Below are 16,345 nucleotides of genomic sequence, written 5' to 3' on the forward strand. Positions count from 1 at the left end.
TGCTTGATGTTAATTCACCCGTATCGGTTCGAATCCATCCTTCTTTTATACTCTACTTGACAATAGTGAAAAATGTGCTATTAAATTGATACTATAGCTTCATTTTATTAAATTAATAGGTTTCTACTCAGCATGTCCTGGAAAACTGAATGGTGGTGTGCCTGGGTGAAGTGCATGCATTTACATTTTGGCTAATGTCTTTCTAGCTAGGGTCCACCTAACTCTCTTTATGAAATTCACTCCATTAAACAATGTTGACTAAAGAATTTCAAACTTGCCGAGTACAAAAGAAGATTTTGTACTTTTTAGCCAAGAAGAGTTAAAAATTGGGACAGTAGTAGGAACTATGGCTCAAAAGTAGCGGGTGACAGCATAGACAAGTCATGGAACACAAGAATGGAATGCATTTGTCTAACACCTTGCCAAACCCTAAAGCAGCATTCATCTTTCACTTTTCTAGCAGTCAAAATGCACAAAGCTGAAGTCACGTTTACTGCCATTGCTTGGGTGTCCTTATAAGCTCTATGTACTTGTTTCCCCTTCTGTTTAAGGGGCTTCATCATTCTGTCAGAGTGGTGCCCTTCATTCTCTGTGCTGAAGGATACTACCCATAAAACATACCTTCAGGTCAGACACATCTCTGTAGCACTGCTCAGAACGAGTGTGATCAGATAGCTGAACATTCCAGAAACATGGAAGCTGGTAGACAAGGAAGGGATTTTGCTTGATGACTGCATTGAAGATATCCTAGCAGACAGAAAGAGAGAAACAGTTGGGTATGTTGTTTCTACAGTGGGGTGGTGTCAGCCCCTATAAACTGACTGTCCTTCTCACTCTCAAGGCTGAAATGCAAATAGTTATTCACGCTGAACTCTGTAAACTCTGCTTCACAATTCTGTTTCCAGGAAAGGTTATCAATCTAAGGAGCGATGGGTATATCTGAACTAGAGAAACAGGCTTTCTCTTGACACAAAGAGCTAATGGTCTCCAGCAAAGTTTTCAAATACAAGTACCTTGTACAGCAGGCGGGAGACATGGTTTCTCTTCTAGTCACCAGGGAGAGTAATATGCCGAAAATGTCAAAATGACTGCTGTTAGTAAGTACTGCATCACTTCTCAATAAAGGGCATGAAATGGAAGTAACAGGAGTCATTTTCATGAAGTTCAGTAGCTTTGGATCAGCCTGCAAGGATGTTCTACATATGCGTACATCTCTATGTGCACAGTAAGCACCATGCCTGCTTAGTAGTGACTGATCATGTACCAGATGTAGCTCAGGAGCAGTAGAAATATCTAAATATGATGCTGAATTGAGTTAATACACTCAAGCTGTTGAGCACGACTTATTGGTTCAGGTCCAGTAAGTACTACATTAACAGGGCTTCTGGATTTAAAATGGAGAGTTGGCAGGAATCACAGAGAGTAATTAAGCATTTCCGTGCATAGGCACACTACTTCTTTTCTCAGCCTCAGTTTCTCATCTGTGGCAGGGAGACAGCAGCACTTTTGTTTTCACAGGGGTGTTGTGGCCAGGCATACATTAAAGACTCATGGGACTTATCTGCCAGAAACAGTAAAGAAACATCTAGAGACTTTTAGAACCACAATCTGCTTAGACAAAACAGTAGGAAAAGATATAGTATGTCTGGACTTCAAATGTCTGGAGGGTTTTATATTAAAGAAAGAAGAAAAGAAAGTTAAAGCTTGAAAATGCCAGTTGTCCATCTTATGAATCATTGATGCATAGGAGGTAAAAATGTCAGTGTAGTAAGAGAAACCTTATGAGTAGATCTCTATTCCTCTCTTCCACACTTTCCTTGGCACAACAATTCAACAAATGGTGACTGCAGGCTCAACATTTTTCTCTCCCTTTCCCATACCTCATCCTCTTTCCCCTTCTTACCATCAACAATCCAAGGAGTAGCAGTTATGCTATCACCCTGCAGTGTCCTACTCACCTGGTCAGCCAGTGAAGTGGACAGCATGCTCATTAACTCTCGCTCGGCTGTGAGTCTCCACATCTGCTCCCATTTCATCTTCCGTAGCTTATCGAGAAGCAGCAAGATAACTCCTGAAGGAAAACACAGTGCAGAGAACAAGAGAGGACGTGATACCATCTTCCAGTCAAGGCCCTTCCCATCTACATGCTGACTCATGGCAGTTGAAACAAGGACATAAACAGGGATCTACAGACTACAGGCCTTACCCTTATGCTAACACAGGACTAAAAAACCCTTCAGGTTTCCCTACACCAGTAAGAAAAAAGTTTTCATGAATCCTTGAGGCTACAGAGAAGAAATAGTATACAGGCAAATGCTAGGTCATGCAGACTCTTGTAAGATGGATAAAGTAGCCAAAGAGAAATGCAACTGGAAGGAAGAGGACTGAGAGAAGGATGTCGTATTTCTAGCAGTCTTAATTGCTAAAACCTGATTACATTATGACATAATTAGCACCGGGATTATTCCTGACAAAATGAATTTGTATAGGTGACTCATATGATGGACATTAACTTCATACTAGCTTTATCTTTCCAAAAACAATTAGACAACATCACGAGTAAAAAAGAAGGAACCTCCTATCAGTCAGAAGCAATCCTCCTCAGTCCTTATTTCAAAAAGCTATAGGTTTGAAGAGGGTATTCTGTCAGGTCACTGTCTGCCAGAGAAAATGTAGAGACAATTCTGATCTATCTAGTATGAATTCCTTTCTGACATCTTCATACTGACCAGAGACTTGCTGTATTTACACTGACCAGAGATCTGCTTCTTGCAAAATCCCACTGTGTAAATGAGTTTCCACCTGGCCTGAAACCAAGATTATGCTGAGATGAGCAGAATTTTGTCACCCATACACATTTTACTCAATGCATGTGCGGTGAAACCTGACCCTTAATACTTTTTGCATAGGATGGAATACATGCTGTGAAGGATAAAGCCACAGTCCTTACTCCACCTAGTAAATTGTTTGTCACCCGACATCTGATTAGAATCTCTGAAACCTTTCTGAATAAGTTTATTGTGGTAAACAGTGCCCGTCACATGTTAGTCTTTGAGAGGGCTTGTCATTAAGGCAGCAAATTTTCACAGAGCAGGACCCTCAGATTGGAAAGTTAACACCTGAAGGGGGAAAATGGATAGCTCAACATGCATTTGAGCTAGCTCAGTTGGCTTTTGTTTGGACAGAATCCCTTGTGTGGAAGAAGGGAAAATAGCAGAAGCAATGAAGCTGGACTGAAGCATTGGCAAAACCTTTCCTGCAAGGTCTTAGAAAATCTTACTTGAAAAATTAATTCAGAAAGACTTAGATAAGAGCACTGTCATGGGGAATGAACACGAGCTGAAGGACCACAAAGAAAGAGTAATGATAAACAGCAGCCTAGCAGGTTGACAGGAAGCACCTAGTAGGAGCGATGATAGGTTTTGTGCTTTTACCCATCTTCGTTAGTGGAAGGGAGAGTGAATGGAATAGCAATGACATCTGCAAGTGATGTGAAACCAGTGGTCTTCCAAAAGATCATGACAACTGTAGAGAAACATGGACAGCTACACAGAAGAATATGAAATGCCAAAAAGCAGATACTGGGAAAAGCTGCCCAAGGGAATCTAAGATGATAAAACTAAAAGTGATGAGAATGAGAAACGAAATGTAGCCTGAATATTTAGGAAAAAAACTCCTAAATCCTTCGTGGTGGCATAACCAAAAAATGGCAGATAAAATCCATTACTTCATGAGTTTTAAAAAATTAGATTACCCAAAGATTAGTAAATACACATGGAACGATCCAGCACTGTTTGGGATGGAACAAAGGAGGTTCCAGGTCATTTCTATCTTCAGTTTCTACGACATGGCAAATTCCTTTCTAGTAAAGCCCATCACTGCTGTGAATAAAAAGAAAACCTCTTCTGGCAGTGAATTTCGCGGCCTATTTTAGTTCTGTTTCCTATTCAGTCCATCTGGTTACCAAGGATGCTGGAACCTGTGCTGGAGGGATCCCCTTTCATCTTCAGTCAACCTTTCTGCTTCCAGCTGTTGGATTGGAAAGGGACACATCATCACAACATGCTGTAATGCATTTCTGCCAATGTGTTTGTCTCCTCTCCAGTATAACTGAAGCCTGGAATGTGTAGTATGCATGCGTTAGCTTCTAAGAAGGCCACTGTGCATTGTCTGAAATTCTAGAGCAATGTGAAGCAGATTCCTTGCATTGCAGCAATAAAATAAGTGGGATAAGCTCTGCTCTGGCAGTGGATTTTTTTCCAGTTGGCAAGAACTGTCAGCTTTGTTTCAACAGTGAAGTATAGCAAAGGAAACTCTTTATTAAGGAAAATAAAGAATGACTGTAAGATTCAGTTAACTCTAATGTAATAGTTTTTGTATTTTATGGACAATAAAACATTTATTTTTTTTTTTGTTAAGATTTTTTTAAATGTCTTTAAGCCTGCAATCTGAAGAGCAAAAGGGGAAATGTTTTAGTATGTGCAGTATACTCCATTTTTTTTTGTCTTTCACTCTTATTCTAGCAGCAGATTATGGTGTTGCAGCTAAAGAGATTATGCTGTCCTGAGGGGCTATCACAGTAGCAGCTGAGAGAATAAGAGGCAGATGGGGTAGGAAAACTGGAATACATGTAATAGGGGATGTATTCAATTATGATGCAATTGTGGCTATTGAAAATATTCACAAGCTTTAAATGCTCCATTGCCAAGACTGATTTGGATGTGATTTCTATTTTAATTCACCTAACAGTTTGGCTTTAACACCTTTGTACAGTCTCTGTTCAGGGCTTCTCACACTGGAATTCTAATTTATTGCTGCTGTAAAAATAACTACAGGAGGATATTTATAGCAATTTTAAATATTTACTTATTAGTATTAGTGAGAATATGAGATTTCTACTAAGAGGAAATTTAATACTATTTACCCAATTAGTGAACGTTATTTTGTGCAAAAGCAAAGCAAAAGCACGTGTGTTGGAAACTTTTAAATTGTTCATGCAAAGGAAAAAGTACCTTTTCTTCAAAAGTGAGAATTGTCTTTTTACTTCTATATTGTTCTGTTACCAAAAGCAAACATAGCAAATGAACTAACTCCAATCTGTGCAATTAGTGTGCGAGCAGCATCTGAAACACGGAAAGGGAAATATTTGCCTCAGGAGCCCCTGCCTCGAGAGTCAAATTGACTCAAATCTCAGACTAAATTCAAGTTGACATGGAGCTGAACATAAGGGAAAAAGGGACTTACTCTGGGCTGCTAGGCTGGGGGGGGAAGAGACTGGAGACAAAAAAAAATATCAAAGGAATATTTTATGAACATCTGGCCCCAGGCAGTGGGACATCTCATATTTGATGAGTGCAGCATTTTACTGCCCTAACCTACCTGAGGAAAGCAAAGGGAAAGCTTGGCAAGAAATAAACAGAAAGAGAAAAGTGGCAATCCAAATGTCTCACAACTATTAAACAAACTATGATTGGCCATAGAACACCCCATTTTCCTTATTGTGAGGAGACAGTTCAGGCATACACAGAGATGCAAATATCTTGAAGTGCTCTTGGGGAAAAAAGAAAAAAAAAAAAAAAAAGGAAAGAAAAGAAAAAAAAAAGCTTTATCACTAAACGTGGAATACATCCACAGTCCAATTTTCACTTGAATGGCATTTTCTCCCCTAGCTTGATGAGACTTTGTTTGAACTACCAAAATTTGACAGCTTCTGAATTGCTAGAATAAACAAACAAAAAATGGAGTTTCTCCAAAAAGGTAATTTCAGGACACACACACAAATACACACCCCAGAAAAAAAAAGGGGGGGGGGGGGGGGGAATTTGGTGAATAGATTGGACACCATAGGTAAAAAAAAACCTGCATGAACATCTTTAGACTGAACATTTCAGTTTGGAAATACTTTTTTTTTTTTTTTAACATTTTAAAAATGACATTCTAGAACAATATTTTTCTCTTGAAAAGTGATACGAATGAAAAATCTTGTTGAAAATGTTTTAATGAAATGAAAAGGAAAATGAAGGGTTTACTTTGGGTCTATCCGAAGCTTTGGTATCAATTTTCGTTCTTTTCCATTTTTTTTTTAATTCAATCAGAATCAAAGTTTTTGCCTTTCCACCGCTTCAACTCTGCAATAGTTTCAGTAGGTGCTTCAAGCCATCTCAGCAAAACAGCCTTTTTTTTTTTTTTTTTTTTTTTTTTTTGTTAATCTGCTCCAGAACAAAATATTTCATTTTGCTTTTCCAAATAGCAAATTGAAAGTTTTCAGCAACATCAGCAATTTCCTTGGGAGTGCTATCAAGCAGCCTCACCTCTCGCTTCAGGAACACAGACTATGGCTTTTTCTGAAATTCACGGAGGAATTTATGGTAGAGTAGGAAGTAATAAATGATGTTTTAACATAGAACAGAATCACTTACAGAAGTTACAGTGAAACTGAACAAGCTTTCAAACTCAATCAATTTATTAGAATGACCATTTTAAGGTGGCTGAAAAAATCCTCAGTGCTGAGGGGAAGGGGGAAGAGTGTAGCTACTCTTAGAAATCATTATCTGTAAGCACTGCCTTGCCCGTTTCTTTCAGGTGGAACAAAATGCTTTAGTGAGCTACTTATGCAATTCCACATTATGTGAGCAGCACTGCAGAGCCTGTCATTGTAAGAGTTTTAAAATTCTTCTTGCAACTGAGACTACACAGTGAACCATCTAGATAGCAAGCAGACACCACTACAAAACCTGAAAAGACAGGCAGGACATGGTTTAAAATATATTATAAAGCAACAGTGTGTTTTAAAATAATTACTGGGGTTTTACAACACCTAACCAGCACACCAAAGACCATACATCAAGCCAGTGAGTCTTAGATGCTGTAAGAAATAATGTTAGCTAGGGCTGACATTATGGAAATTTACTACAACACATAACTGATCCAGAGATTTAAGGCAGTACAAACAACAGCAAGCTGCCATGCATTATGTAACATATTTGTCACCACAAAGTTCAGCTTTACGTGCTGTGGAAGGGGTTTGTAGTTGTGCTAACCCAGGAGAAGTGTCACGATAGCACCAACTGCTTAGTAATCCTGCACGTATTTATGTATATTTTTTTTTAATTCCTGAAATCAGTGGAAGTGGTCACACCGTGTAATAGTAGGAATGTAACTGTGCCTTTGCTGGATTGGGTCACAAATTACCAGTTTTGTTAAGGGTGGAATTTGCAATCAGCTGGGTCACAGCTCCTCACCACTCTACTTTTCAGCCACAGTATCAAGCATAAACAGAAAAACATAAGTATGTGTCCGTTAGGGATTACAAAATGAAATTAAAGCTGCAATTCCACAAAACCACACATTTCTTCCAAAAGAGACATTGCAACAGTAATGGTACACATTTCTAAATCTCCATTTAAAGTCTTTGTTTGGATGAAAATTGCTGCATGGAAGTAATTGTGCAAGATGGAAAGAATGATTTATTTTACTTGATTTCTATACCATCTATCTAACTACTGCTCATAATTTGAGTAGCCATAATGAAAGCACATCTTATTTCTGTAGCTTTTAATACAGTGGCCAAAGGACTGTCATTCTAACACAATTTTGTGGTATCCTGATACATTGTTTAATATGCACTTACATATACCAGCCTTATTCTCCAAAAAAGCCTTTCATGACACAGAACATCTAATAAAAACTTGCAGAGATGCACAATGTGTTAATTGAGAATAAATGATGACTCCACACTTGAACTTTTCTCTCAGAAAACTAAACAGAGCTGAGAAGCTGTTTTGAAATGGAAAGTGGGCATCCCTCTGGGCTTGGTGACAGAATGCAATAGCCCTTGTTTTCTCAGCACAAATATTGAAAGCGAAGCTGTGATAGAGTGCATTTGGAAATTTAGTGCACTCACTCTGCTGGGAGCCTGATTCCTCCTGAAGCATTACAGACATTTTGTTTACACTTTCTGATGACCATTTAGTGAAATGGAATACCTCTCTCTCTTTTTTTTTTTTTTTTTTTTTGTCTGCTTTGCTTTGCTTTGTTCACTTCTTCCAAAGTATGCTGCTTCTCCTTAGGCAGAGGAAAGATGTGGGATATACTGGAGCATGATTCTGTCCTCATATAGAGCTACTGACTGTAGCTCTGAACTTTCTGGTTCTCTAAATGTTTTCCTATTGTTGAGGTGCCATTCTTTCTGAGTAAGGCCTTGGCCTTCTCTTGCATAAATCCAATGCTGTGCAAAGTGATAAAATTTCCACGCCTAAATTGCTGATCATCTTTTCCTAAATTCTATAGTGGAAAACAAGCCTGCCAAAAGGAACAAATACTAGCAAAGTCAAAAAGGGAAGTAAGAGTTCTTCCCAGTGGCTCTGCCTGATTTGGGCTTCACAGGACACAGTAACAGCAGTAATCTTTCTTGGTTCCCTATGTTTTCTGAACCTCATGCAAAGAGCAGTAGGAGATGACAACCATCTGTGATGAAGCTCCTTACATGAGCTTGGAAAAACTCCTCAGTTTTCTTATAGCCTTTGTGCTCCACAGTCCTTGTGAAGGTGCTGAGATTACATTATAAAGGCAGTGGACAGCAAAAATGCCAGTGACTTGTCAGTTGGTAAGCTAGAGAGATGGCTTCCAAGAGAAATGGAAAAGAAAAACAGCAAAAAAAAAAAATCATTAAATTCAAATCTGAAAGATGATTGGGAAAGTTTTTGATCAGAAAAAAAAATCCATAAGCTGTAAATCTCAGTTAACACATTGTAACTTCAGACAAGCAAAGGGAATGAGGGAGGTTTCAGCTTCTCCATGCTGTAGCAGAAGGGCAATGATCAATTTGAATGGAGCAGAGGTGAGCTGTCTTAAGGATGTAAGCATCTCATGTCACTGCCACACAGAAGAAGCACCAAATAGGTACTCGGTGTGTATCTCTGTACATGTCTGGGGTCATGATGGAGGTGCCAAAAGCTGTTTCTAAGAGAAAGATGGTCAGGCACTTACCTTATGATAATGCACTTTGAATTGTGAGACTTAAAAAAAAAAATACATGGGGAAAATGTAATTTTTTTTTTAATCGAGTTTTAAAGAATTTTATCTCTCTCCAATACTAAAAATACAGTAAGCTCTTACACTGCAAATCACCCATGCTTTCATATGCTTGGGTGTTTGGGTGACTTTAATCAAGAGGAAAGAAGTCCTGGTTAAGTACATATTTAAGTGATAAAGTCAGAAAGGATAATTCTTAGCTGTTGTAAAATGGAGGCCACAGGATTTTTGAAAATCAATTTGTGCTTTAACTAGAGCATAAATACTAGAAAAACACTGTCTTGATTTAAAATTTCCAACAATGGATAATCTGTCACAAATTTTGCTAACTTATTCCAGTGCTTAATTATCCTAATGAAAGATATATCCCTAATTTCTGATTTGTACAGGTCTTCAGACCAGCAGCCATTTGATCTTGCTGAACCTTTGCTGAATTGGCAAGCCCTCTATTAACACGTCACTTTCTCCTGCGGATACTTATAAGCTATGATCTAGCTATCCCTTGACCCTCTCTGAGAAAAGCTCCTGGAGCCATTTTTCTCAACTTTATAGAAAGTTTTTCAGTATTTTCTTTGAAGTTTGTTAATTTATAAGTACCCCTCTTTGACTTGTGGAGATTAGACGTGGACAAGCGACTAGATCTACCTTTTAAAATACATTCACTCCAAGAAGAGATTTCTAGCTCCCAGGTCAAAGACTATGGAGTGTTTTCTTCAGCAGGCTGGTGACATTCATACTGCATAGTCTTGTCTTTAAGGACCTACCATTCTTTCAGTTTTTAGACATAACATTTATTTTCTGTTTGCATTTACACATAATGTGAGAACTGTGTTACAGTCCTCTAGATTGGGGATTTTTTAGCGTTGAACTGAGGGTCTATGTTGTGTGCATTGGAGAGTGTCATCAGGGCATTTGGGAGTATCAGAGTCTCCTGATGCAGCATTGAAAGGCTGGAAGGAGGACACAAACGTGGTATAGTCCCACCCATACTACCTTCTAAAAATATTATCTGGAGTGAACTATGACCAAATTACACTCAATAGTTTTTTTGGTTTTTTTTTTTTTTTTTTTTTTTTTTTCCTGAAGGAAGCCAGGTTGCTACATAAGAGAGACAGGATGCCACCTAATTTCTGTACCCTGTAGATGATCAGGGAGCCAAGATTTAAGAGTGAACTAGGGAGCTAAATTATCTGGCACTGCAGACATCCAGTATGCAAAAGTGTAGCAAAAAGCCGATGCCCAATACAACAACAACAAAATATCTACTGTACTCATACTTCAAATGTTTGTGTTTATACTTCTGATGATCACACAAAGTACTTTGCACACAAAGACAACTGTATTAAACCTGGAACTTATGTTCAGCTGATTATCCATCTTAGACTTATTCTCATGCATTTCTCCATTGTATGTCTCCATTTTTTTTATGAGTAATTACACTTTGTGTGAGCCGCCCTGAAGATGAATCACAGGATAGTACAGACCACACAGGGTTATTACGTAGGAGGTCCGGTTGTTGCATTTGTTCTCCCATGTGCATGCATGTTTGGAAGGGATCACACAGAAAGCTTATTCCCATGCATAAAAACTGAAAACGTTTGCTAGGATTTGCCAAGCATTTGCCCTGATGAAAGCAAGAACATCTTCCAAAACTAATCTGTCTTGGACTGTGCACCACAGAATCACTCACCTTTAAAAGAAAAATAATCTGTTTCTTTATCCTCAACTCCTGTAAATCAGCTTAAGTCTATTTAACTCAGGAGTCAGGCATTTATATCAGATACAGACCTTATCCATGATGCTTATCCATGTTTTTTTTTCTTCCTCGGTATGCAGCAAAAAGTGAAAGTTTACAAGGAATATTGCTTTAATTTTGTTTGTTTGGTTTGATCTTCTCAAAGCATCATATTTAACCTGGGCTGAGGCGTCAAAACTTTGGATATGACAGGAGGAAAAATGCACCCTGCATGGGTGATAATTATCTTGGCTGGCTTCTAATATTAATGATAGTCCACAAACCTAATTGTAGGGATGGACACAATAATTAAGAAGCACTCACATGTTTTCTTGGTCAGGTGTTCTGAGGAACAGAGGAAGAAATGTGGCTCATGAACTGAATAGTCTCTCAGGTATTTCCTCACAGTTACATGACAAAGAATTTGGGGCTTTGTATTCAGAAGCAACCAGACTTTTTTTTTTTTTTCTTCTCCTCTTAACGGACAGTTCATTGACTGGATTAGGTTCAGGATGAATAAAATGTCCTAATAAGTGGATTAGAGGAAGGAAAGCAGCACAGAATGAACATGCTGCTAAGATTAAACTTTTTTTTTAAAAAAAAAAAAAAAGAAAAAAAAACAGAAACACAATGTACTTTATGCAATGGTTTCACCTAGAGGTCAGCCGCAGGTCAATCCTTCCTCCACAACCATTTCTCTTTTAATAGGAGAGTGACAGGATTCGGTTCACAACAGAGACACAGCAATGCATTTGTTTAAGGAGAAAATGTATGTGGAACTTCTTACCATGCTCACAGATGAAGTGGTGAAGTACAGCTTGCATAGGTAGACTATAAGGTGAGCAGAAAGTAATTTGGACTGGTAATTTCAGGGGGTTGTGTAATATAATGAAAAAATATAGCAATAAAACACTCAGGTGGTCACCAGTTACAAGTACCATTCCACAAGAGTTGATCCTGGGGCTGATCCTGTTTAACTTCTTGATTAATGAGAAGGAGATGAGCTAGAACGCAACCTCAGCAACATCACACATTGAGACCAACTGGGGACAGGGCTGCTATTCAGAGGGACCTTGAGAGGCTGGACAAGTGGGCTAAGCTACATAGAGTTAACAGAAAGTCCTGTACAGGACTATTTCTGAATGGACAGTATGGGCTGGAGGCCAACTGGATAGAAAGAACCTTTGCAGGAGTCCTAGGGGTCTTGGTGGACACCAAGTTGAACATGAGCCAGCAGTGTGACCTTGTGGCAAAGGCAACCAACCACATACTGGGCTATGATAGCAACAATGTAGAGAGCAGGTCAATGGAAGTGATTACCACTCTTTATTCAGCACTTGTAAGACCATCATATCTGATGTACTCTTTTGGATTCTGCAATCAAATAAAGATACTGACATGTTGAAGCGAGTCCAGCTGAAAATAACTGAAACGGCCAGGAGCTTGGAGTACGTGATGTATGAGGAGAGGCTGAGAGAAATGGGCTTGTTCAGCCTGCAGAAGAGAAGGCTAAGGGAAGATTTTATTGCTGTCTAGAAACTACTTAATGGAACCAAACTCTTCTAAGAGATGCACAGAAACAGGACGAGAGGCAACTGACACAAATTGCAGCAAGGGAAATCCCGATGATCTATTAGGAAAAAAAAATGTTGATTTTTGACTTTTCACACCATGACAGTACTCAAATACATGAATAGGCTGTCTTGAGAGGTTGTGGAATTTTCATCCTTAACAATATTAAAAACTCAAACTGGAAAGGCACTGAGCAACCCAAGTTAGCTTTTGGTGGGAAAAAAGACCAGAAGACCTCTGGAGATCCTTTCTGGCCTAAATTGCCAATGATTCTATGATCCTATTTGGGAAAACTTTCTTTTCACCTCCTCTTCTAAGGCCTTGAAACAAGAGTGTAGAAACTACCTATCACAGTGCTTCTGTCTTCCCCTCAGCTTAGCTTGACACAGACAAGTGGAAGACGGATAAGTTGAGGAGCTACAGCAAGAACAGTTTAAACTAGAATGTGGCTGAACATAGGAGGACAATGAGGAAAAGAAAGAAGTGAGCTGCTGCTGCTTTTGAGATCTTAGTGTCAACTCAATTTTGCAGGCTCTTCTTTCTTAGAACATCTCCAACTCAAGAAGTATAAAGTCTCTTGATTTCCTCACATATTGAAGACTGTTTTTAAAAAGCAAGGATCAGTCCTGAACCTAGCTTGCTTAGCCATTAAAGTAGTTAAATCATAGTAATTTCTGTAGCCTGTAGCACCTAAGAGTGATCTGACTATGACCACATTCCAGTATTTTTTGTTGGCACTCTCCACACAAGGGTGTGGAAAGACATCTGTGTAGAAAGCCATCTTAAGTCACTCTACCTGTGACAGACACTACACTACCCATTAAAAATCCAAAGACAGAGACCAACAGTAACGCCTCTGTCTTTGCTTTGAGACTTTGGCTAAAACCTCTGTTTCTGCATCTGCAAAAAGAAGTGTCTTTACACAGTCACCTTTATGAGCACAATGAGAAGCTGTAAAGTGAACTTGGACTTCAGAAGAAAAAGTACTGGTTTTACTATTACTGTGCATTTGTCTGGGGTTCTGCTGACATATAATAGAAGTTTTTGTTCTCAGTTTAGGCACCTGGATGCCTCTACCAAGCTTTTATGTGCAAATCTTTCATCTAAATTTAACCTGCTAATGATGGTCTAACTACAATAAAGAAAGGGCATTTCAGAGTGCTGGACAACATAATTGCTCATCAAATTACGTATGTCCACATAAAGAACTGTCTTTATCAAACTAAAAATATCACACTTCACAACGATTCTTTAAATCAGTAGATTGCAACAGTACACATATGTCCTATTTACATACATTACCTGGAGATATACATTATGAACTCAGGCGAGACCTGTAAAAATCCCCAAAAGTGGATGATTTAATCACCTAAAAGGATATACTTTTTATTTGTTTCAGCACAATGGAAACTGGAATGTGGTATAGACAGTATGAATGCTGTTATTTCTTTAACACAGGTTTCTTGGGAGATGAAAGTTGTCACTGTTTCAAACAAAGGTGTTTTAAAAAAAAGGCAGTTACTGCATGGCCTGATAGATTCAATTGCCAAGGAGTAGGGCATGTATCTCAGAGAATGCAATGAACAGAAGACTAATTCAGTCACAGCAATGCCATTATTACGTGGATAGGCCTCTCAAACAAGAGGCACCATTTTTCAAAATCAAATACATATTGACCCGCATTTCAGAAATGTCAAGCGTGCTGTAAACAAGTTCTCAGAACATCACATGCTTTAGAAACCGTGTTAGAAAGACTGGAAAGGAAGCTATTCTCTGAGGGTAGTCAGCTTTTAGATAGATTATTTTTAAGTGGAAGCTACAGATTATAGCCAACAATGATATAGGGATGTGGTCTTCAGAAGCAGAATTGTCATTTTAGCTTTCCACCATTGACAGAAACAGACCGAGTTTCTCGTGTTGCACCTAAAATCAACAGCGTATTGTCACCTCCTCATTTACTATCTGTATAATGTGTATGACGCCTGTACCCCAAATATATTTTTGTGCATTATAAAGCACGTCTGTAAGTATGCTTTGCACTGATAACAATATTTGCTGAATGAGCTCACAGTTTCTTAAAGAAGAAATAATCTAATCCAAAAACCTGGTATAGTGTGAATCTGAGTAGGTGAAGAGTGTTACTTTTTGCCTTGACATTGCTGTTGGAAGTATCCTTCCTCATCTTTCCTTCCTTCTTTTCTTCCTTCCTTCCTCTTCCTCATTAAAATGCTTTTTGCATTTATTTTCAAAGGCTCTTGTACTTAGAACCAAACCTAAGGGTACCAAGTGTGGCAATGGTCTTTAGAGAGGGCATGGCTGAACTAAGTTAGGCCCCCATAGCAGGTACTTAAAATTTCTATAACTGATGAGTTATTCACTTATTCACTGAGACAATTCTGAAAAATCACATCTTTCACACAACCACTATATTCCTGTCTGTACCCCATGGAGAAAAGCATTAGATTGAGTCAGAATCTATGGAAGCTAATTTGCAAATTACTGCTATATTCAGGTGGTTCTCATGGAATTCTGACTCATCCCAAGAAAAAAAAAAGGCATTTTAGTAACAGATCTATACAGAATTAGGCAACAATTACTATTTAAAACATTAATCGTGAGTGATTCTGAAAAGCAGAAGAGTTTAGTTAAATTAGAAGTACTCTGCACTATCTACCATCAGATCCATTATTATATTGTCATGAGCACAAGGGTGCATAGTTCAGATGAAAGCAGTTACCATGTTTCCAGACCAGGTTCACAGACTGTGCCATGACCACCCCCCCACTTTGCACTGTTTTACTAGTCATTTGCTTTCTGCACTGAAGATGCACAATACCATCAAGAAGCACAAGATGAGAAACAGTGCAATCTTATATAAACAATCTGCCCTACACTTGCCTTTATTCTTCGTTCTGCAAAAATGACATAACATACGCTTCCTGCTTCCAATTCATTCTTCACAGGTCCTTTTTTCAGGCAAATAATTAAGGAAAGAGGTTGGTTCTAGCTTCCTTCCCGTCATTAGAAACATGGAAGTAATAATACACAAGGCACACGTAGGCAGGAAGTTGTTAGGTGCTAGCCATTCCCTTCTGTTCTCAATCCACAAATCTGGTAATGTGACATCTCAGCGTGGGAGCAGGAATCTTAAGCTCAAGCTGTTGAGACTCCTTACAGTACCTAACAGTTCCACCAAGGCAGTGTATTTTAGATGAGCCTCAAATCCTCAAGATGGGCTTCTGTGGTCTAGAAGTCTGAAATGCCCAGGGCCAAAGATTATACAAATGTTCCCTAGTGATTGCCCTAGCACTCTGATTTTAGAGCACAGAATTGGGTTGTCACAGGATAAACAAGCTCATGTTTCTAGACAGGGAAGTCCCTAATCAGTCCTTGGTTCAAATCAAGACGTGTTCTCTGACACAGAAGACATAAGAAAAAACTTTGGATCGGAAAACAGTAGCGGAAGCAGCAGAGCTACGTTTCCAGTGATAACTGAAATGTTAACACAGAAAACAGCTTGAGCCTGAGGCTCTTTAGCTTTCCTGACAACCTCACCGGCAGCACTGCCCCATCTTTTTAGGTGCTTGTCCTTTCCTCAGTTTACCATTGATCATCTTGTTCTGTTCTGGCATTAATTTTCATATTGCCTGTTCCAGTAAGAACTTAACAGACCCCACAGATGAAAGGGTCACTCTGAGAAATGGTTCCCATGCTGCGGTACGACTGACAATGAATTCTGAGCTATCTCAATAATAGCAGACATTATTGTCAAGAGACTAAATTCTCTTGGGTCTTGAAAACTGCCCTGAATACATTGTCTCGTACAATTTAGTCTGATCTACTCTGCAGATCCTCTGAGAGGCTCAGGATGGGATTCTCAGCCGTTGTAAGCTGGCCTCACTGCACCAAGGCAGGAAAGCCAGGTGTGATGTACACCAGCTGGGAAGTGGCCCGAAATCATGACAACAGTGTTGCCAGAAACTGCTCTTAAAAGCTATGCTCCAC

General features: G+C 39.0%; 1 protein-coding gene across 2 annotated transcripts in view; it reads right to left on the bottom strand.

Moving 5' to 3' along the window:
• Positions 1–16,345, bottom strand: part of LARGE1 (LARGE xylosyl- and glucuronyltransferase 1) — a 282,370-nt gene that overhangs the window by 46,601 nt on the left and 219,424 nt on the right. For both annotated transcript variants that reach the window (XM_082763070.1, XM_082763071.1), the window contains 2 exons: positions 1,959–2,071; positions 622–747 (listed from right to left, as the gene is read on the bottom strand). In XM_082763070.1, the coding sequence (XP_082619196.1) occupies positions 622–747; positions 1,959–2,071 (239 nt within the window). The remainder of the gene's footprint in view (positions 1–621; positions 748–1,958; positions 2,072–16,345) is intronic.

This window comes from Aythya marila, assembly GCF_965140915.1.
Source record: "Aythya marila genome assembly, chromosome: 1".
Lineage (NCBI taxonomy): Eukaryota > Metazoa > Chordata > Aves > Anseriformes > Anatidae > Aythya > Aythya marila.